General features: G+C 43.9%; 1 protein-coding gene across 3 annotated transcripts in view; it reads left to right on the top strand.

The window, feature by feature from the left end:
- The first annotated feature begins 1,071 nt into the window (after positions 1–1,071).
- scaper (S-phase cyclin A-associated protein in the ER) overlaps positions 1,072–23,647 on the top strand; it is a 53,960-nt gene continuing 31,384 nt past the window's right edge. For 2 of the 3 annotated variants that reach the window (XM_079287394.1, XM_079287396.1), the window contains exons 1-20: positions 1,072–1,332; positions 5,104–5,221; positions 6,289–6,362; positions 7,284–7,481; positions 9,941–10,041; positions 10,465–10,581; positions 11,123–11,250; positions 11,358–11,644; positions 12,179–12,514; positions 13,859–14,026; positions 14,124–14,190; positions 14,290–14,407; positions 14,741–14,852; positions 15,254–15,394; positions 15,645–15,800; positions 15,905–16,047; positions 16,171–16,252; positions 16,343–16,495; positions 17,614–17,721; positions 21,434–21,570. In XM_079287394.1, the coding sequence (XP_079143520.1) occupies positions 1,171–1,332; positions 5,104–5,221; positions 6,289–6,362; positions 7,284–7,481; positions 9,941–10,041; positions 10,465–10,581; positions 11,123–11,250; positions 11,358–11,644; positions 12,179–12,514; positions 13,859–14,026; positions 14,124–14,190; positions 14,290–14,407; positions 14,741–14,852; positions 15,254–15,394; positions 15,645–15,800; positions 15,905–16,047; positions 16,171–16,252; positions 16,343–16,495; positions 17,614–17,721; positions 21,434–21,570 (2,906 nt within the window). In that variant the 5' untranslated portion in view covers positions 1,072–1,170. The remainder of the gene's footprint in view (positions 1,333–5,103; positions 5,222–6,288; positions 6,363–7,283; positions 7,482–9,940; positions 10,042–10,464; positions 10,582–11,122; positions 11,251–11,357; positions 11,645–12,178; positions 12,515–13,858; positions 14,027–14,123; positions 14,191–14,289; positions 14,408–14,740; positions 14,853–15,253; positions 15,395–15,644; positions 15,801–15,904; positions 16,048–16,170; positions 16,253–16,342; positions 16,496–17,613; positions 17,722–21,433; positions 21,571–23,647) is intronic. The other variant, XM_079287395.1, reaches the window with a different exon arrangement.

Here is a 23,647-nt window from a genome sequence, read left to right as displayed (position 1 = left end):
TAGAGGAGACGTGTACTTCCGGCAAGCATTTCAAAGTAAACGTTTTGTTACTCTGGTGTATGTCAAACTTGTTTTGGTAATTTAATAGGATTAATTCATTTAGGATGTCGTGCTTACAGGACTGGCAATACTAACACAAAGATAAATCAAAATGTACGAAAGTTTATCTTTCCAGAATATGTTTCAGCTTGGTGGCCCTTTGTGGAGGAAAGGGGCAATAGTCTGGATGAATGAGAACATATTTTAAAAAACTTAAATAACTTTTTAAATAACAGTACTTCGACTTTCTATCTCAGAATTATTACTATATATCATAGTTATGACGTCCTATCTCATAATTTCGACGACGGGGATATTTTTATTATCAAGTCTAACTTTTATTTATTTTTTTGCTGGCGGATTCGTGGGCCACATAAAATGGATTCGGCCCGCGGGCCTTGAGTTTGAGACCCCTGATCTAAACTGAGCGCAACACAGTGATTAAACAAACATAAGCTATGTACAGTCAAATAGATTAATTAATAGACAGACATATGACACAAATATTTTACGTGGTCATATCTTATGCATATTCATTTTATGTTCTCTGTAATATTGTACAATTTTAATTTGATATAGGTGGAGGCTTCAAATAAGCCCAGTTGGCTTTTTTTTTATCTTCCTGCACTGTGATATTCATTTATCTCTGTTAAGTTTGTTTATTTTAATTTTATTGTTTGAACTGTGCAAAATAAATAAACTCCAAAAAACCACAGAGATAAACAAACAACATAGTAAGGCGCGCTTACAAAGGCTTTTATTTTGAAGGCAGGTTCCCTTCTCTTCCGGTCTGTAGATGCTTGATACACACGCGCAATCAAACAAACGTCCCGCCCGATCTTCAGTCTTCATGGTTGCCATGGTAGACAGTTTGAAGTCCCGCCCCTTAACCTAAGCTATACTGTACGTGATTGGCTGGCGCGTATGTTGTCTCGCTGTTACAGCGATGTCATTGGATAACCCCATTGTCAGTCAACACGTGAACTTAACAGACTTCCTGCTTTGTTAGGTTGTCCTCTCTGTCATGTTTTTATCTGACATGTTATTCCATCAACTCTGACAACAAGACAACAGTGTCCGTAGACTCGTATTTCTCACCGACTAATAAGCGTTGAACATACTGCGTGGTCGATGTCCAAAGACAACCGCCATGATGGAAGACGGCGTGGAGCTGGGCAGCACCGCCTCGGCCCTAGAGCTAGCCAAGGTGGGGACGGGAGGGAGAGGTCTGGTAGCAACAGCTCAGGCTCTTCGCATGGAGGAAGCAAGAATACTTCCATAACCGCTCTGAAGGTTCGTATTGACATCCTAGCTGGTTGCTAACAGCCGCAATATGGCAGCTAATTTAGTCAAGAGCATGACAATCCCAATGCACTGCTAGCTAGCTTGAGCTATAGATGATTTGGATAATTTACATAATTGAGAATGGGTTCACTCAGCTGACGGGTGCAGCAGGAAATAAACATTTTAGAGACATCTGTGTGATGTAGTCAGCTCTTGTGGTCTCCTTCCACCAGCACCCACGTGTGCAATTTTTGCTAAATGATGATAAATGGCCCTGTGAGATGTATGAGAACATGCTAATGCATCATGGGATGTGTGTGTACATGTGTGTTGTCTTATCGTCAGTATAACATAGATGTGACGACAGGGCAGCACAGGAGTAATTGTGATAAGTCTGTACCAGGTGGCCATGCTTATCTTGCTGCCATCCGTTTATCCCAACTTCCTCTTGCACACTTTGTAAGTTGGCATCATTTGTAGGCGGTCAAACCACGTGGGCCTGTGTGTTTTGTCCCCCCAAGCAGCCTATGAATTATTGGATGCCTGGTCCAATCAGATCCAGAGCATCATCCTGTGAGGCTAATGCCTGGCCAGGCTTGCGTTAGCACACACACACACACGCACACTGTCTCTGAGCCTGCAGCGATACTCTCATCACTGGCAACACAGGATGGGGGGGCAGAGCAGCAGGCTGGCTGTGTGCACATGACTGCGCAGCGTTGTGGCAGAAGAAGAGTGAGAGAGAGAGCGAGTGGGGGCTCTGATGCAGAGGAGAGAAGCTGTAAATATAGGAAGCTGCATGCAGTGGAGAGCAGAAGAGTGGCAAGCAGACAGACAGCGGCGGGCAGAGACTCGGGCCTAAGAAATGGCTGCTAACTCAGCAGAGCACTGAGGGCTCAGGCTAAGATTACAGACAAAGTGGACTGGCGGACCGCTGAGCACTTGTCCCTCTCAATCGCCACTGGGAGAGGAGTTGACACAGCTGGGCAAGTTGCTATAGCAGTGTGGACTAAACAGTAGGAGTCTATTTTTGGTCCTGCTGTCAGATGACGATGTCACTTTGCACAAGTGGCGGGGCTGGTGTGGGGCAACAGGTTGCCTGAAGTGGGCTGCAAAAATATGTCAGGGGTGGATAAGGACGAGGAACCTGCTTACAGACTGTACTTCTATTCTGTATGTATCCGCTTATCTTTTTTATTTTTTTTTATTTGTGTTTCTCCTCGTGAGCGAGATCTCCCCCACTGTCTTGCTACTTGCATCTGTTGGTAAACCTTCCCTGTCAAAAAGGGAAACCCTACACTTGCCCCTTACTCAGGACAGGCTAGAAAATAAGCACTCTCTCTGGTGCACGGGGAAGGAGTGCCTTGGCCAGAGAATTAAACAGAAGTTATGCTCCATCAATGTATTTTTCTACAGTGTAGCCCAGGAGACAGCTTGTTTACAGCTGGTTAAGTGGATCAAAAGAATGTTACAGTTGGCCTATTTTTTGTTTTTGGCCTCAGGCTGCTGCACATAGTTCGCCAGCAATCGGTTGTAAGTAGGTACGGTTTTCCCACAACATTCATCTGTCATCAAACGGCTGCCAAACCCCAGTAACCGCAGAGTAAATATTTACAGACTGTAGCTGGGAGCTGGTGCATTGATGCTGACCTACGTCCCTAGTTCCTGCTCCTTTTTAGATTGGCCTGTGTTCTTTGATGTTCCTTTATCTCTTTGCAGTCCCTTTTCTACTTGGCCGAATAAAGCCACTCGACATGTAAAGAATTTTGCTCACCAAAAGTAGGTCAGCTGGGTATCTCCCTTCGGGACATTAAATAGCATCAGACCAATACACGCGTGCTGTTTCTGCATGTGTAACGCCTAATGAGCCATGCTCACATATTTACTGGCAGTGAATGATGGTCTGCAAAGGTTACATGTTACATAAAATAAATCTCTTATTTTTTTTGTCAAATCCTTGGATAAGACATAAACTGTATCTCTCTTCTTTTCAAATGCGAGTGTGTTCCAAGAGGAATAATTTATCGGTATCTTTGTGGTCGTGAGAACTGAGAGAGAGAACTGTTTGTTCCGTGACTCATTTGCTATTATGAGGAGAACTGGCTCTCGGTTTTTGTGTTGGCTTCAGGTAACAATGTGTTTCAAGTCTGAAGCCACATCCTATAGTTGTCCGACCAAAATACAGTTTGCTCAGGACTTTAGTCAACATTAGACTAAAGGATTTATGAACAATACAGAGCAGGCTGCTGGGAGTGAAAGATCCAGAACGATCAGCCTTTTGTGTAGTTTTATAACCAGATTGCCAGAAGTCAGAACATTTAAATGTGAGATTTAAATAGGGGAAATATACCATATTATAGTAGACTGTTGGGTACACTGTGTACTTTTGTCTTTTATTATTTCATTTAGAAAATGGAGTTGTTTAATAGATTTGGTCTCTGCATCAATGACTGTCGTGTGACAGACTGTTTGTCAGTGAGACGGGGATGCAGAGAGTTGTCGATGCCACGTTTTCCTCACAGGACGTCTTCATGTTCCAAACTCTGAGGATGTGATGATGAGTGATTTATTTAGCTTCACACAGAGTGTCCGCTTCACCCCGAGGTTACAGTCATGTTTACTGATGCATAGTCAATGTGTAGGTCAACCATGATGCATGCTGGGAACACAGCGGGTTCAGAGCTCCCGCCTCCAGCTGTTTCTTGTCACAGTCTGTGGCTTTAAATGAATGTGTGCACTGTTGAGCCTACCTTTGCTCACATCCACACACCAGGGCTGGGACAAATTATTGAAACGTCATGATGCGATACAGTCTTGTGGTGCTGAGTATTGCTACTTTACATCGACTAGAAGGATTAGGGATTTGATACAGTCATTTTTTGATCTTTTGATACATTTTTAACATTCTGTTAAACAGATGTTGCAGTTAACGTGTGTTTTTGTGCCATTTATGTCTGTTTTAGATTTGAATCATGTGTTTATATGCACACAGTCTGATGTCAGTTATGTTTTAAAATTCATAATGCTTTGAACAAATGCAGAATACAATCGACTTGCTTGTTTATAAACACATGTGAGCATATTTAGGACTATAATAACACACTAGACTATACTTTAAGCGCTGTACAAAAATAGAGTGCACGGTGTTAAAACGGAGGTAACCATAGCAACACTAGCTATGCTTCAGGCTGTATTACTGGTTAGCTCGCCGCTGAAACTATTTGGTGACTAGTCCGTCTCTTAATTCATCCCAACGCCCCGACCCTGTCTGTGGCATCTTTAAAAACATGTCACAAGTACGTGGTTTATACAACCGGGCACAGCTGTGTTGTTGTTTTGAGCAATTGTTCCGATTGCAGGCGTTATTGTGAATGTCGGGGGATCTTGTGTTTGTCATGCAGTACATCATGTTTTGTTAACATTTTAAAGAATTGAGGTATACATAATACAAAATCACAATATAATATACTAAATATAAAAACCGCCATCGCATTTCCCCACCCTCTGGTCTCCTATTCATCCTCTCAGTCCATCCCACCTCCCCGTCCACACCTGACTATAGTAACGATGATGGCAAAAGGACAAAACATACAAAAAGAGAGCGAAAGAATCATACATACACCAACGCATATTGATCCACACATTGTTGCACTATGAGTCATTTCAGTTTGTTATCCCAGTGACCGTACTGAAATAAGATATAAATGTACATCTACTCTCTTCTCTGTTTATGATCACATTTCATGACTCGTGTTGTGCTGCTCTACTCTTCCCTCGCAGGCATCTTTTCAGCGCTCCAACAGCCACGACAAGGTGAGGAAGATCGTCGCCGAAGAAGGCCGCGCCGCTCGAAACCTCATCGCCTGGAGTGTTCCTCTGGAGAACAAAGAGGAGGAAGGTTAGTAGCTGCACGCCAGACGCACTTTCTATGCACGCCAATGTGCTATTATTCTGCTTCTGTTGCAGGTTTCACATTAATGCCATATTAACAGCACAAGTAAACAGAGTATGACGTTTGTGTTGTCCAGGTCCTCATTGTGCGGTGGTGAGTGTTGCAGCTCGTGTTTGCTTTAGGTGATTTGATTTCCCGTATCTCTGGGACAGTGGGAGGTGTTCAGTCATTTATTTGGAGTATTCCAGTGAACTCAATGCTCATTTCTCATCTCAAGGCTAGACTGATGAGTGAAGGAGTGTTGAGAATCTCTTAAGTGGGTTCAAGCTCACACTGACACCTAGTCCCTCGTTATGTCGAAGAGCGTACTTTTGGTGGCACAGTTCACTGCTTTGCTGTGGTTCATGGTGTGATAATAACAATATGATATTATGTCGTAGGCTTTGAATTGTTTACACAGTGCTATAATCTTTGAAATGTCAAAGAAAAATCACTGGTAAGGTGTTGACAGTATTGTTTCCTGTATTGCATGGTAGTGCCACATCAAATGATCAAAGAAAGCTTCATTTAGACCAGCCTTCACCACAGCAAAGGTTATTTTACAGGCTTTTTACAGGATATTGTGAGTTACATTGTCCTTTCAATGTAAATAAGAGTCACTGCTGACTGGTAGCTGTGGTAGTTTTTTAAAATTATTATTCTGTTCTAAAATCAATTTGTCATAATTTCTAAGCTTGTGAGAGATGATTTCAAGTTGCAGCAGTAGACTGCATGTCTTTTAAATCGGACTTCCACAGACTGGAACATATTAATGGACGACTGTCAAAGCAGCTGGATCCTGACTGAACATGTCCTGGGAAATCATCTCTAGAAAAGATTGGGGACCCTTATTTGAGCCACCTAAAAAAAAAAAGGCCCAACCATAAAAATTGTTTCAATAAACTGCATATTTAGAATATTTTCTACCGCCTGACCTGATCATCTCACCTGATACCTTCATCACGATCATTTGAGATTGTTTATTTCATCCGTTACGATACGCAGTACACGCCTACTTTTTCTCCTCCCCATAGCAAAGTCCAAAAGCAACTCCAGTAGCTCCAAGGCCCAGAGGATCAACGCTGCTCAACAAAGGAACAAGAAACAGGTTCGTGTTTTATCTTCTTCCACTAGAGGGCGCAATTCACCAAGCTAAGTGTTGGCCCAGTCCCAATGTACCCTAAGGCCTTAAGCCCTGAACCCTCAGGGACTCACTGAAGTCACCTGGTAAGTGGTTGAGTATGACAGACTGTATCTATTTCTACAATTATATCATCTATTTATTAGTTTTGTCAAAACGGCTTCAATGACAAAATGAAATATTTGATGACTGAATCAATAAATATCCTCTGATTCCATGTTTTTTGTTTGTTTCATCTTTAACCCTTAATGTTTCTGAGTAAGTGTAATTCGCCAGGCTGAACACACCTGTGCCGTCCTTGGGATTGGGCCAGATTTATTTTGCCGCCCACTGTCAGTGGATCTGTGACGTCATGAAACGTCCTGTTTTTGCTTTTGTAAGTCAGTCTTGGAAAAGCTGAGTTGACAAAGAAAAGGAGTAAAAAGGTGACCAATCCTAGTCTGCAATTGTGTTGTGTTACATGCCTGAATATTCCTTTGCTGCGCCCAACAAAAGTCCATCTCAAGTCAGATCTCCTAATTTAATTTTAGGTGTTGTTGCGAAATTTGTAAAATGATATGCGTTCGATTGCAACAGGAGCATGTTATAAACCAGATGTCTCACTGGACTAGTGAAATGTTATTTAAGCTTTTTTTCTTTTTTTGTCCAATAAATGTATTGATGCTTTTTATTTTAATATTTAATACTTCCTGAAACCACTGGGATACTGTGTGGAGCCAACATTGCCACAAGGGAGTTCAAAAGTTATATAAAAGCTAAACCTCTTGTCCCAACCAACAGGAAAAAAACGACTGTGGTTGCGATATAAAAGTAACTACAGACTTTCATGACACTGCGATGAGTTTGTCATTGTTACCGTAATGCCTGGTCCACACTTTGTCTCCCCAGAATGCTGGAGTCGAAAATAAAGGCACGGCTGGTGTCTCGTCGGACAAGGGGCCGGAGAAGAGCCCCACCAAAGCCAGACTGCCCCGCAAGGTGGACCTGCGAGCACGCTACTGGGCTTTCCTCTTCGACAACCTGCGTCGAGCTGTGGACGAGATTTACGTCACCTGTGAATCCGATCAGAGTGTCGTAGAATGCAAGGTTAGTCCGCTTTGAGGAGAGACAAAAACGCCGACAGCTAGAAATGCAGATTCTAGTGTCAGGATGAGTGGGCTCGTGATCTGTGGAGCCTGAAAGGTGTTGGGGTTTATGAACACTAGAGGGGGACTTTGAGATCATAACACAACATCTCCCTCACAGCTCACATTCCTCTTGATTTCTGCTTTATGTCAGAGGGGCTCTCTGAAGGCTCGCTGCTGAAAGAATCATCACAGGACTCTCTCTTGGGCCCGGTGACAGACTGTCAACAATATGGCCCATGCACTGTGCTTTGTCGTCAGGCATTTGCTGAAATGGGGCTTGGCCGTTGGTCACCATGTCGCACATCTAATCAACAGCATCAACAGTCTCCTTTCTGTGGATCGGTGTGTTAGTTTGGGTGCATCCTTGAAGTGATACTGTGATGTTGCTTTGATACTGACGGTCCTGTGTTCTATTGATTCTTCTGCCACGCTGCATTACGCCGACCATGGTTCTGGTGACGTTCTGTGGTCAGTACCAGTTCCCTGTGGTGCGGTTGGCTTGCTGTCAGTGCCACAGTGCAGCTCCCTGTGGTGTGATCAGGATGTTGCCAGTTGGCCTGTCAGACATCTGGTTGTTCCCCCTCACACCACTGTATCTCTCTCCACCCTAATGCTGTCTAATGGCCATGACGCTGGGTGCTGTTCATAAGCCCCTATCCCACCCAGCTCGGGCTTAATGGACACTGATAGATGATGGAGTCATCTGGAGGGGAAGCAGCAGAGTGCTCTGATTGCCCCCAGCCACAAACCCCCCGTGTAGCTGTGGGCAATCTGCATCGTGTGCTCTCACACAAATTGCTAACAACTTTCCACCCGCAAACTTATGGCCATAAACATAGCCATTGTCAGGAAGTGATGCCTAATTCTCCATTACGGCTGTATTTTGTTGCATGAGAACCTCAGTGCTGATGTAATATGTTTTGCACACAGGATGATTCATATATGCTTATTAATAATGCCCAGCCCTCTTTAACCCAAGCCCCCAGGCCTAATTAGTTCCCATCAACTCTTCCTTCATCCCGTCTCTGATTTATTAGGCGGATCACACAGACCCGGCTAGAGAGGTACTTGGCATTCCTGTTCGCTTGGAGGCAGATGAATGAATTGAATTATTTTTAATTTATAGAACTGTTTTAAGTAGACCGAAATAGGCTATTCTGGTCTTGAATGGTTTGACTTTAAAAAAATCAACCAATCAGAACTGTGAATAATTTACCAGCGGTCAGTCTGGACGAGGCTCTACCTGGTCCTTCTTGTTTCTGCGTGTGGACCACCAGCTTTTACTGCCCATCCTATTTTATGGCAATGCCGCTGGAAGGTTAAACATTTTTGTCATTCCTCGGGAAATGTTACGCGAGGGTTGTATTTAGGTAAGTGTGCCTGTTAACATGCTGAAAGCCACTTTACGGTGCCTTCACTCATTGTTGCTTTATCTGTCAGAGGAGCAGCAAACCTCTCTCCATCTCGGCCTTCATTACCAAATGAACACCGCGCCATGGTGGTGGTCTTTGCCTGTTAACCAGCTCTAATCAGCAGACCTGCTGCTGGACACATCTTTCACTGGCCTGACTTGTCTATTAACTAAAAGCACTGTGGAGCTTTACTCTCAATTACCACTCCCTTCACGCTCCCCATCAATCAGCTGTGTTCGTTTCATTAGAGCTCTGGGAAAAAAGCTCCACGCGGCCCAACACTGAGTCACTGCAAGTGCAGATGAAAGGCCTTTTCTAGAAGGAGTTTGCCTTCTCGGTTGTTCCTCACACTTTTCAATCAAGCGTTTGTTATTTGATTAGCACACACGTAAGAGTTCTTAAAGTCCAGATCGTGAAAAATAATAAGAAATGTGACAGGAGATGTAACAGACTTTATAACGAACCGCCCCTCAACATGAAAATCTATAATAAAAAAAAGCTATTACAATTCATACAGCAATGAATAAATGACAACATTTTGCCTTCGCTCATGAATATGTCTGCAACACTCCTGATCTAGCGATCAGGTCCCAGTCACGGATTTGCACTCTCAACCAGCATTTCAAGGCAATGAATAAATTATTGGTTTTAATCAAACTGATCACAAGCTTTAAGTAGCAAATAATAACGACAATAGAAAGCATCACTTTATGCTTACGTTATCCTTAAATCGTTTTAGACAACCACATTTTTAAAAACATGGTTACATGAGGACAAGTTTTGAATGTTTGTTTGCTGCATTTTATAGACACTGAAATGGTAATTGTCTTGGTTTATTGAACAAACTTGACTTTGCCTTTTGACATTAATGTCGTCCAACAAATGTTCGTGAGTAAAATCTGCTGCACGTATGTCAACCTACCTTTCAAATGGTTTGTGCATTGCACCTTGTCTTCATGTTTGTGTTTGTAATCATTCTCCCTCCTGTTGTGACTGCTGTCTCCAGGAGGTGTTGATGATGTTGGACAACTACGTACGGGACTTCAAAGCTCTCATAGACTGGATCCAGCTCCAGGAGAAGTTGGAGAAAACAGATGCCCAGAACAGGTGATCTTCCCTTTTCTTTATCGCTCACTCTGTCACCTTTCAATCGCTCCCTGAGGTGAAACTGGAAGTGCCGGCGTCTGGTCCCTGGCTTTGAGTCGCAAACAGAACGGATCAATAGCCTTGGCTTTAATTCCAAGAGATCCATGAGTTTATTGGCTTCTCTTTAACACAGTGACCACTGCAACCGTAAATTGACTAAGAAATTAAATTCCCAGTGCTGCCTCCCCAATTTGTTCATTGACAGCGTGCCGTTAATCAATAGGACAACCTGAAACTTTTACATGCTCCGTTTATTGCGTAAATTGCTGCAAGTAAATCAGCCATTTAACTGATTTGCCAAAGTGTGAGCCAAGTCTGTGCGTGTTTGGCGACTCGGAATCGTGATGAGTGTTGGTTATGTAATGTTTGCCACTTTTACTTCAGGCCCACGTCGTTAGCCTGGGAGGTGCGTAAGATGTCTCCGGGACGTCATGTGATGCCGAGCTCCTCCGCGGACAGACTGGTTCCTTCTCCGGGTGCACGTCGCGCCCTCACCTTTGGGTAAGCTCTCTTACTGTATTTCACCAAACCCCATTAGGCGTTTGATCCATTTAAAGATCAACATGTTATTTGATTAAAATTGGCTCCTAAGACATTCTGCTATTAACCAATCAATATTTTAAATGTTTTTAAAGGAGTTAGAAGATGCAGACTACGTTATCTTACAATACAGCCATTGATTCCTGACGGTGAAGCATTTGTTTAATGCAATTTGTCGAGTCTCTCACTCTTCGGCCGTGGAATCAGTGGAAGGTGTAGATGAAAGTGTCAGTTAAAGACTGCTGAAGCATCGGTTTAATATGTGCACCGCTCAGTAATCGGATGCTGCAGGAAATGGATATTGATCATAAAGGAGGCCTGATGTCCACTACAGTGCCGTGCTGCCTCAAGAGTGGAGAGTGCTGGCGTGTTAGACAGACGCTGTCTTCAGACGGCTGAAGCCTCTCAGACAGGCTGCTGTAATATAATTGAAAATTAGACCTTCCGACAGTGAAGGCTTCATTGTCAGGTTCACATTTGTGTGTGTGTGTGTGTTATTCAGTGGTCCCCCACCTACACTGGCTGCAGCCCGGCTTTGCCACACAGGCCCCAGCTGGGCGGACCGGGTGAAGTGCACTCAGTCCGTCCCGAGCTCCAGTCAACAAACCAACGCCCCTGTAGAGAAACTGGGTAAGAATTCTCCTCTGCACAGACCCAGAATGCACTTTCAGAGAATGGAGAGCGCAGTAACGCGTCTTGTTGTCCTTGACTGACACCGTACCGCTCGTGTTTCCCAGGTAAAAAGGATGCCGAGGGCTGGGAGACGGTCCAACGAGGACGTACTGCCAAGCCCCGCTCTGCCGTCATAGTTACCATGGTCAGCCCCGTCTTGGTTCATGTCCCCCCAAAGCAGAACAGCGTCAAGTGTGACCAGTCACATCTGCCACCAAAGGAGGAGCAACAACTCCATCCTCTGTGTCCCTCGGACGAGGACGCGACCCAGAAGGACGCTGAGCAGCCGGGCCCCGTGGAGCCCGACCCCCTGGACAAAGCTGGATGTCCAGAGAACGGAAACACGATTGAGGTACTGAGGTTCAGTACCTTGTGACGTCTTTCTCCCAGAGCAGTCCCTCGACATCAATTATTCACAAGGAGCAGAGTAACACTAGACTATTTTATCAGCCACATTTGTTTTTGTTTTGGGCTCCTTGGTCTTCGTAGACAGACCGTCCAGACAGGCATATCAACTTTAAGGCGATTGATTGTACGCTGACATTTCAGAGGCAGAAAACCCATTTTCACTATCATGAAATAAATATGCCTCAAGACACACGTGGTAAGAGTGTGTTACAGCCATCGGTTGATTTTTAAATACATTACATACTTCACATGGTCATTATTTCCAATCTCTCTGTTTATTGAGATCATGATTGGATATTTAGGGCATGTCAGTACCAGCTGTCCTGCATGATTTGTGTTTTCAGCTGTGTGTTGAGTATTGATTGGTTTAATATGTTTTGTTGAGTTTTTATTTTTATTTTATTGCTCTCATGAATTGCTTGAAATCTGCATGTCTTTAATTGAGTGTGCGTGTGTTTGTGTGTGACTGTCGGTGCAGCCCCCAGCAGAGAGTGTAGAAGACTCGGGGCAGTGTGTCGACGCACCCTGTGAAGACGCGCCTCCCCCCATACCAGCTCCTACCCAAGCCCCAGAGCCCCCCCCATCCTCACCAACAGACATTACCTTGTCAGTCCCGGTCCTCCCTGCTCCGGCCCCCTCAACATCCCCAGACCTTCCCCAGACGGATGGGCTTGGTGCTCTGTTGGCCTTTGGGGACAGTGTGGCTGAGGGTGGCGTGTCGCAGGGCATGGCCACATCTGCTCCAGGACAGGCTGAGACTCCTGAGACAGCCGTGAAACTGGAGAGTGTGTTGGACCCCACAGAGCTTTCTACTGTGAGTGCTGAGAGATGGGAGGAGGGGAGGGAGGGAGGGAGGGGATCCCCAAGGGTACTTCACCGCCAAAACAAAGTCAATCTAAAGAAACCTCCAGTCCCAATGTGCAGGAAAGACTGCATAGCGCTGTGTAGTGTTGTTGTAGCGCCTCTCACTGTGAAGAATAGCTGTGAGCAGATGACTTTTGTACTTGAGCATGTGCTCCCGGGGTATGGCCTCAATCTAATCTCTCAGTTTGTTTTAGTTATTTTGGCCAAAATACAAAATTCTGTGCAAAAAATAATGCTGCGGAACCCGGACTGATTTTCCAGTTTGTATTCAACCCAGCGTCTGATCTGAGGCAAGCACTGTCCACCGTCATCAGGTGTTGTCGCTGTTATTAAGCATCATGGGGTGTGCAAACTAAGAGCTCTGTATACTTAATCATGGACGACTACACCTTTAAATGGGATACTGTCAGATTTTGACAGTTTGTGAATTGAACTGGAATCTGCCGTGAAGGCTATTTGGCCTCAAATTTAACACCAGTCTCGTCTTTGGTGTCCAGGCAACACCTGTGTGCTTAAGATTTAAATCCAGAACTTCTAAACCTTCCCATGCATACCTCGTATAAAAGACGCATACTGTTGAGACGGCTCTATAATTCATTTAGAGTAGTTGCTGCTCAGGAGTAGTCTGTGAGTCATTCGCTTATTATTGCCATGTCATGAAAACTCCCAAAATACTTTAACGGTTGAAGTAAACGGTTTCCTTGTGGCAAAACCATCAGTCTCCTCCTTTCACCATCTCTTCATCCTCACGATAGATGTGCCCTGCATGACTCTTGAATGCTTCCTCAGTTGTGATGATTGTGTGGTACAAACTGTGAATGGGTTGATATATGGTGTTCAGTGTTTAAACCAACTGCACAGAGGCTGAACTGTAGCATTACAGGTGCTGCACATTGAATATTATTCATTCAAATAGAAATATTTACCACATTTCTTTACTTAAGATATTTCATAATTTGTACTCATTTACGAGAAACATCGAAACGTCTGCTCTATTTTAGTTGGTGTGATATATACTGCATCATAATCAAAGGGGTTTCAATATTTTGTCAACATAATTGACCGATAGAGAGCGGCAGAAGTATTGAAACTGCTCTTTGACATAATATATATATATATATATATATAGATATATATATATAGATAGATATATATATAGATATATATATATAGATATATATATATATATAGATATATAAAAAAAGTAATGTCTCAGCGGTTGTTTGTATGAACTCAACATGTATGAAGTGTGAAATGCTTTGTGTGTGAGCTGGTATCTGTCGCATGTGTTCAGCCACAGTCCATGGCCGAGGTCCTGGCCAAAAAAGAGGAGCTTGCCGACCGACTGGAGAAAGCCAACGAGGAGGCGATTGCGAGCGCCATCGCTGAGGAGGAGCAGCTGACCAGAGAGATCCAGGCCGAGAACAACGAACTGGACACTGACAACGAAACAGACTTCTCTGTAAGATGAATCCTGCTCATTTATACTGTACAGTTTAGATTATTTTTATTTATTTATTTCATGTTATGTATATCAACAACACAATTGTTTACCACAGGCTAGCATCGGCAACGGAGTTGGATGTGTCAATATTGATTGGTGTGAAATGCTGGCGGATTATGACGGTATGGACGTCAACATCTGAATAAAAACTGAGCTCTCATTCTTTGTAATGGCAAACACGACACTGATCCGTTTGTTTGGCTTGCTCGTCTTTCCTGTAGCCCGTGAGCCATGGCGTCAGAGTACCTCATGGGGGGACATAGTAGAGGAAGAACCCGCTCGGCCTCCTGGACACGGAATCCACATGCACGAGAAATTGTCCTCACCGTCACGCAAAAGGTGCAAAACAGTGTCTTAATGTCGTGATTGGTTGAGCACATCTGCCGCTTTTTCAACAGCTTCATTTGTTTCTAACACACGGACAGCATCCGCACAGTACAATTAGCTTCTCTGCTTGTTTAGCGCCCTCCTCGTTCAGAATCCCCTCACCTTATTTTGACAAGGATTTAACCCAGCAGCCTGAGAGTCAAAGGCCCACTTGCTGCATTGACCTCTTTATTTTTCGGTTACCACCCAGAACGTCTAAACAGACCCTAGTGCCTATCGGAGTCCACGACTGCCTTTGTTGATAAGGAGGTTGAGATGAATGATTTGTTTCCATGTTTGTGACAGAACCATTGCAGAGTCAAAGAAGAAACATGAGGAGAAACAGCTGAAGGCGCAGCAGCTGAGGGACAAACTCCGGGAGGAAAAGACGCTCAAACTGCAGAAGCTCTTGGAGAGGGTGAGTACAACATGCCGAGTTGACGGAAAGCACCCTGAAGAAACTCCACGCAAGCTAAGCCCAGCCTGTCTCATAATGAGAGGTTTTGTCAGCACGCTGCCTGATAGAATCGCTAAATATTACAACCCCCTCAAGTCGCATCCAGGCCAGCTGGCCGCAGACAGCCATGAGAGAGAGACCCCTGGCCAAAATCAACAGCCTTTCATGAAGTTTGTTTTTGTTCTCCAGACCATGGCAAGATGAGTGAGACCTAGAATAAATCAGAATTAACCACATAAAACCATAAAGTGTTGTATATTTGCATTAATCCCCATGTGCACACACTGGTGAGGGCAGCAACTGAAAGATTATGAATCCATTGTCTGTGTTGTCATCGAGAATGTACATCATTCTTTCTGCAGGAGAAGGAGGTGAGGAAATGGAAGGAGGAGTTGCTGGACCAGCGTCGGAGGATGATGGACGAAAAGCTGTTACACGCAGAGTTAAAGCGAGAGGTTCAGCTCCAGGCGATTGTGAAGAAGGCTCAAGAAGAAGAGGCCAAGGTAGAGGAGGGAAATGCAGTAACTATATACATGTGACGGCTGAGGAATTTTCTAAATCAAGTGTAATGTAAAACATGAAATCTCCAGCTTCAAATGTCTCTTTCATACATACACAATATCCCTGAAAACACTTACATTTAGGCTAGATACGTCTGTGTACATGTGTTTATGTTTTTTTACATATTATATACTGTGTGTGTGTGTGTGTGTGTGTTCATATCCTCGGTAATAAGTATACGTGTCTGTACAGGTGAATGAAATCGCATTCATCAACACTCTGGAAGCCCAAAACAAGAGGCACGATGCCCTGGCCAAGTTAAATGAGTATGAGCAACGCCTCAACGAGCTGCAGGATGAGAGACAGAGGAGACAGGAGGAGAAGCAGGCCAGAGATGAGGCTGTGCAGGTGCTACAAGAATCAATACTTGATTTTGAAATGAAAAATTCTACTTTAATGTCAATTTTCACATTTGGGTGCATCTTCAACAATATCTTCTGTTTCCTGTGTAGGAGCGTAAACGGGTCCTGGAAGCAGAGCGGCAGGCCCGGGTGGGGGAGCTGCTGGTGCGGAGGAAGGAGCAGGAGGCTCGTATTGAACAGCAGAAGCAGGAAAAAGAGAAAGCTCGAGAAGACGCAGCACGGGAAAGAGCCAGGTATGTATTCCCAAATCCCTTCAGTATGGAAGTATGTGTACACAGGTGGCTACTTTGATAAATGTGAGACTTGTATTTACACGTAAAGTTGTTTCACACTGCTTTTCTATGTCGTATCTGAAGAGATCGAGAAGAGCGTCTGGCTGCTCTTAGTGCTGCTCAACAGGAGGCCATGGAGGAGCTGCAGAAGAAAATACAGCTGAAGGTACGTTTCAATCAGGACATTTCCATTTGGACACCGTACAGGAATCTCGGTTTCCCCACATGATCCGTGGTTTTCTGGTTTCTTCCGTAGCATGATGAGAGCAGCCGCAGGCATATGGAGCAAATCGAGCAGAGGAAGGAGAAGGCTGCTGAGCTCAGCAGCGGTCGACATGCTAACACAGACTACGCCCCCAAACTGACACCCTATGAGCGCAAGAAGCAGTGCTCCCTGTGCTGCATTATGGTATGTACAGGTTCATCCCGTCAGGGCTCATGTTGGTCTCCCTAACTTCTATACACTATGTTGTTAACGGCACAACCTCCATGTCCTAAATACAACACAAAGTCCTGGTAACTTTCAAATGTACACACGGGTGTCAAGAACAGAAGAAGGATGCACGCTGCAGCATGACCGCGACGGCCAACCTCCCCTGTGTTAACTGGCAGACTGTTTGTACATAAAAATGCTGAGGAAGGTGATTCAGAGGATTTTTGGAAGAGGGCGCATTTAAATGAGGATTTAACCGCATTGATTAAACATGGACTCTTAAACAAAGATTTATTACTGGGCATGGTTATTCTTTTTCGAGTGTCAGGCAACAAATCCACAAGCAGACATATTTATCTCTGATGGACGGGCTTCCCCGGCAACAAGGGGGGGGGGGACCCTTGAGTCTTCAAACCAGCATCAGATAAAGAGGAGTGTTGGGAGTCAAAGGGGGAAATCTTGTTAAAATGTTGGATGACCTTGGCTAGCGTCTGACACCAGAGATCATGGATGGGTCAGCAGCAAGCACTTCATTTAATGACATGAAACACAAACCATTTGAAATGGGCTGGTTTCCAGAGATGGCAGAGCAACACTGCTCGCAATACACCTGACTCTTGTTGTGGCCATTTCTCAGACCTTTTATTTCATCTCGTCCACAACTCTCCTTTGGCAATATTTTACAATGTTTTACAATGAGTTACAATGAAATGCAAGCTAATTATTATATTATTCTGAAAGAAAATAAGGCTTTTTGAGGTCTCTTTTTAATCTATATTATGATCCCAGAAGAGAGTTGTTGTATTGCATGGTTTCCACAGCTACACTCTGTCAACTAGTATTGTAAGAACAAGATAATGCATTCATGAAGGCATCTTATCTGTATAGCCAAGTTACACACAACATCACGTTTCCTTAGTCTTTGCTTTAAACGGAGGTTCAGGAAAGACACAGGTCATGTCCCATTGGTAAAGAAAGGCCCATGTGGTATATTGTTTCACCAGGATCCCACGGGGCTCTGTTGACCCTTCCCTGCCTCTGTCTCCATTGTGTCCGCAGCAGTGGCCTCTGACCCACCGTGTTTGTGTTTGTAGATCACCTCAGAGGTGCACCTGTTCAGCCACACCAAGGGCAAGAAGCACCAACAGGCCGTGCGAGACAGTAGCAGCATCCAAGGACGGGAGCTCTCTGACGAGGAAGTGGTGCGTATCACACACACACACACACCCCCCGCCAGGAACAAATGTCCACTCATCCTGTCAAAGATTACCGCTGCATGTGTCATGTTAAAAGACAAAGAGACACCGTAGTTGTCTTTTTATGACGTGGTCATTATTATTGTTTATGCATCCCCTTGTATACGGCCACGGCTCCGTCGCTGGCTTTGTGCGATTACAAATGGGCCTCGAAATGTACACAGTTAGGGTTCAGTGATTCAGTGGACGGGTGACATCACCCCCTTGTCTCCGGGCGGGTTTTTTTTTGTCACGGAGCGCTTCTCCATGGGAAGGCAGCTCGTTAATGCAAGGTAACCTCTCAGGCTGCAATATGAGATTGGCTTTTCAGCAGTGCTCATTGTGAGGCTGACAACTGTTGGTGCTATACGCAGCACCTTTGGCCCCAGCAGCTCCTTCATTCAAAGCTTTTTCCAGCGAGGAATAATTGATACCCCCCCCCCCCCCCTTCCTTTCCTCTAAATCATTTCCTTTCCAAATGCAGGTCATTTTTTTTCAGTTTGACAGTATGATAAACAAGGCACTTCACCGATATAGCACGATGAACAGTCCATATACGAGCCCTACTTCATATACATTTGCAATGTGTCTCTTTCCATATGATGTAGTTTTACCAAGAACCATAATGTTGAGGCTTTACTGTTTTTCCAGCTTCTAAATTGTCTTTTTGTCAATACTTATCAGTCAAAGTTTAAGCCCTTGCTGAAAGTCGTCCTTGTCCTGTCCTGAATCGGGCTAAATCTAAATGTGAACAGTTTGTATTAAGTGTGTTGTTATTGGATTGGATTATTAGTCAGTGTAGTATCTCTAATAGATGATATTTAGATGTCCTGAACTATTTCTTTCTCGATGTGAAAGTACATAAAGCCGTCCGATAGATCTACGCCTGGAGACTTTGTTTAGATAGACTTATGTGGCTCCTTGTTATTTATATCAAAGCTCATTTTGGTGTCCACTATTTCATTCATACCACTGCCAGCTATTTCCCAGACTGCGGCTCCATAACTCTTCCGGCGATGAAAGATTTTTAATTAAAATGAAGACGGTTGGTTCAACTGTGCAGAGGTCACTCTATAGTTTTTTCGGTAGAAGAAGCGAGCAGCCGATGCCCCGCGCCTTCATATTTGGTCACTTCCTCACATTCTGACTTGTGAATTAAATTGGAAAAATACCAGGATCATCAACAGGGAGGGATCCATGTATGGGGAGGGAGCTTGAGAATTGCAATTACTCTTTTCGTCCGCCAAAACCGTTCTTCGGCTTGTCTGTAGTGCTCCTCAGTAAGCACGGCCAATAGAGGGTATGAGAGCTCCCAAAGGCACTGAATAGTGCTGAAGTTCTTGTCGTCAAAACTGCGCTGATGGCCACAAATTGAGAACCTTGATGAAATATCCAGACTGCCAGCTGAAGCGAGCCTCTCCCTCCCACACTGTTTTCAGATCTGACATTTGTCTACCGTAGTTATAGCAGTGAAGCTGCTGTTGAAAGAGAGAACCAGTGAATAGTTTTGAGGGGGGGGGGGTTTGTCTTTGAGTGACTCGTCCCCTCCTTAAATGCCACTGATCGTATGCCGTTCAATGCAAAAATGTCATGTAAACCACTGTCGTGATGGTAACTCAACACTGCGCATCTTATCTAGTAGCCGGCGTGAAATACAGCTGTTTGTTTCACGCCAAATGGAAAGCCTACCTCTCGGGCCTTTGTGTGTGACAAAAGAGGCAGTGGATGAACATATCCCATGTGTATCTGTATTTGTGTGGGAGCCTTTTGGATCTGTGTAGTCGGGGAAAGGGGAGAGATGTGTAGAGCGGTATCGTATTCCTCCCACCAGAGGCAACCTGCGGTGCGGTAGCGATGCCCTCGGGCCAGCGTCTTTGCTGCTTTGTTACAACGGTTCAGTGGTCGGCACCTGTCTGTCATCGAGTCTGATTGTCTCAAACGACTTCTACCATTCTGTCTCACCTCCCAGCAACAGGAAATGGGATGTAATCATTATATATTTATTTGCTCGCATAGTCTGTATCGTGGTCTCTATGTCAGCATTATACTATATTTGACAGCTTAATATTTCAGGTAGCCTTTTATGTGACCGGTGTGATTTTTGCAAAGATGCTTTGGATGTGTTACTGAGAAATTCCATTAAGTGAGTGGCTTGTGCACTGGATAGCCTCTCAGAGGGATTACTGAACAGCTGCCTCCCATGAGAGGGACCGCTACAGCCATGAGTCATGACTGACCTGTAGTATCCTGGAGGAGAGGGCAGAGGTGTGCGCACACAAATACACACACACACACACACTTACTTCCTTCATATCAGCATCCCCCCCCCCCCTATTTTACTGTTGTTGCTTTTAGGCCCCAAAAAACGACTAAAAGAGTTCTTAAGTAAGTTACTTGATCTTAACTACTTGATAGAAATTAAAGCTCTGTAATATGGTGCTTCAAATCTAACATATTTCTCCATAATATTGAATAAGCATTACTAAGTGCACAACAATAAAACTCTTATAAAATATATACAACAGGGGTTTTTTACACCCAAAAGCCAATTTGCACCATTAGGAATGTTTTGGTGTGGTATAAGCAGATTTGATTGAAATTGCTGGCAACATGAGCATGTATGTGACACCACGTTTTCCCAATGGAGTCCCGCCGACTTCCAAACATTGAATGAATCACAGACAACAATATAACCACAGGATATGTGTCATGTAAAATGACGGTTCAGTTTCATAGTAAGAAGCTCGTTTAGAAAACAGGTTTTCTCGGCCTTTTGAGAAGTGAAACCCCAATTCAGGCAGCAGGTGTACTGACAACACTCGTGACTATCGGGTACACGGCATCCCACGCACGGGTTACCTCGACGGCTGAATGGAAACGTTTATCTGTGAGGCCGTCCTATCCTCGGGGTGCTGGATGACGGCATAATTGGGTAATTGGTTTCTTGCACATGCATCGTGTTCTTCAAATTGGGTTACATTCCCTTTTCTTCTGGTGGAAATATCCGAGTCATCTGACCGGGCCAGACAGGAGGCAACACCTCCAGCCTTTTGGCATGTCCATGGGCGAGCGGCTTCAAAAGACTAAAGCAATGGGGGTAATTACAGGATACTATGGTGTTATTGAGCGGTATGGATCTACGTGGCACACGATATATTCAGTGCCACATCTGAAGTGTACAACCTCTGCTCCTAGAAGAATGTCTTCCTGTTGTCTGTACAGTAGTGGGAGAAGTATTCCGAGCCTTTACTTAGGAATATGTTTACAGACGCATTGATGTATAAGCTGCATGTTAATGTTGTAGCTGACCAGGTAAAGCTTATTTTCACCTATTTTACACCCTTGTTAGTTTCACCTGTAACAATGCATCATTCTGTATTTTATAAGCTGATTACGTGTTTTGTAAATAGACGGAGATTTTCGATAAATTTGTGCAGTAAAAAGTGCAATATTTCCCTCTGAAATATACTGTGGTAGAGAATGGAAATACTCAAGTACAAGTACCTTAAAACTGTTTGTCAGTACAGAGTAAAAGTACTTATTTACTTTCCACCACTGATTTATAGGCTTGTTTTTGCACCAAAAACAGACACGGTAGCTTATTTTAGAAGCTTGCTATAAGTAATGGTTCTTACAATTGCCTGCAATGTCTTTGATGTATTGATTTTGTCCACTCCAGGAGCATCTTTCCTTGAAGAAATACATCGTGGATATAGTGACGGACTGCTCTGTGTCTTCTGAGAGCATGAAGGATGGAGAAGAGCGGCAGAAGGCACGGAAGAAAGCTAAGAAGCTCCGTGCCAGAATGAACTCCAGGTAATGCATCCATTTTCTCTCGCTCTCTTTCTGTTTCTCCCTCGGCATCCTCTCAGAGGCGCAGAGGACAAAACTTTGCCAGGACTTTTTTTTTTATGAGTGACAAGGAGATGGAAAGCAGATGTTATGTGCATCCTGGCTGTCCACAAGGTAACACTGATGAGCTTAATTTATGACCACTTTCTGGGATTGGGGAGCAAAACTGCAAATCGATCTGTTGGGCCCCAGCTTTCACCTGCAAAGAGCTTTCCTCCAAATTGCTGCCATGGCATTGCCAAATCTGAAGCCTTCCTCTGTGTGCAGGATGTTTGTTGAAGTATGTATGAGCCATGCCTGTTTTTCTTCTTCTGAGCTATTGATTTTTAAATGAAGTATCAAAGAAAATCAATAGTAATCAACAAATAGGAGGCATAGCTGCTTGTGTGTCAGAACCCCGACCTGGAGCTCAATCAATTAAACTGGCCGTCACAACAGATAGGGAGAGGAGAGAGACACAATCCTGACAATACTTCCTGTAAGATGTTATTGATGCAGATTATTGGAAGTATTAATATCTAATACATTAATACGCTCTGAAGGCAGGAACGTTTCATACTAAAAATAATGAAAAGAGACGTAAAGTAAGATACGGCCTCTATCGATCTCAGTCGGTGGCAGAGGAATCACTAACACAATGTAAACCTAAAATATGTGTGTAGCAGACAAGTACAATAGTCTATAAATAACAGTGTCCCACTCAGGTTAAAATGTGCCGTCCATTTACGATATAATGGAGGGCGTGTTGATAATGTGGTCTTAAAAGTTGGACATAAGTGATCCAATTATACGGTTATCAACTATTACATACATTTGAATCCTAAATTATAAGTAACCCTTTCCATTGCGTCCAATTTGTACACTGACATCAACACTAGGTACACTATTTCCTCAATCTTTGTGCAGTAAAATGTGCAATATTTCCCTCTGAAATATACTGGGGTGGAAAATGGAAATACTCCAGTAGGAGTACCTTAAAACTGTTCTTCAGTACAGAGTAAAAGTACTTATTTACTTTCCACCAGTACTATTAACAGACCTCTAACATGAGCAGCAGTATTTAAATAGATACTTCATTACAGAGAGAGAAAACATCTTCCTCAACTGCTGGCTAAGCTCTGTTGTTGTTGTTTGTGTATCTGAAAGCTCTATAAAGGGATATAGATCATGGCATTTATGATTCACAAACTTTGGGTTATGCTACAGTATTCAATCTTCAAAACTCCGTTTGAGATGAAACACTAACTGACTTATTTATGAATGACTTCATTATCTTTATTGGGATGATGGTTTATTTGGGCATATGACCCATACACTGTTCTAATAGTAACACCTGTCGTGTATATCAGTATACACAATATACGGTTAGAAAAAATGTCAACGCCCTCCTAATTGATCCCAATAGAGCATCCAACCTCTTGTCATGAGTGACCGCTGGTCTCCAATAAGAGAATTCATTATTATTAGGCTTTTCAGGAAAAAAGACTCAAAAGAGGCGGCTACAGGCCGAAACCCTGTAGCCATTACAGGCCGAAACCCTGTAGCCGCTACAGGCCGAAACCCTGTAGCTGTTACAGGGTTTCAGCCTGTAGCTGCTACAGCGCTTTATCCTCAGTGCTGCTGTTCTAGGCTTTGTGAGGCTCCGCGGTACTGAGGAAGTGACAACATGATCCGTCTCTGTTCACCGTCACTCCTGCGCCGGCCCTGCTGAGACCAGCACTCAAAGGCAGCAGGCTTTCAGAGGTCATAAATAACACAGAGCGCCAGTAAACATAAAGGTGAGCCGCTTCACCGCCGGGTCGAAATGAAGCGTTTTATTGGAACACCGTATGGTGTCCGTAAAACGTGAGTGCTTCTCACCAGGCCAGCATTGCAACCTTGCTCTGTCATAAAGCAGCGAAAACACTTTTTAACCCAAGGTTTTTTTTCTTTTTTGAGCGGTTTGGCAAACCTTTCATAATAAGTGTTGTGGGATAGAAAAAAACGCTATTAATATTTCATGTAAGTAGTCTGTCAGTTAGTGTCAGGATGGTCTCCACTT

This window comes from Melanostigma gelatinosum (genome assembly GCF_949748355.1).
Source record: "Melanostigma gelatinosum genome assembly, chromosome: 1".
In the NCBI taxonomy this organism is placed as follows: domain Eukaryota; kingdom Metazoa; phylum Chordata; class Actinopteri; order Perciformes; family Zoarcidae; genus Melanostigma; species Melanostigma gelatinosum.
The sequence above is the reverse complement of the archived record's forward strand: the minus strand, read 5'-3'. Positions and strand labels throughout refer to the sequence as shown.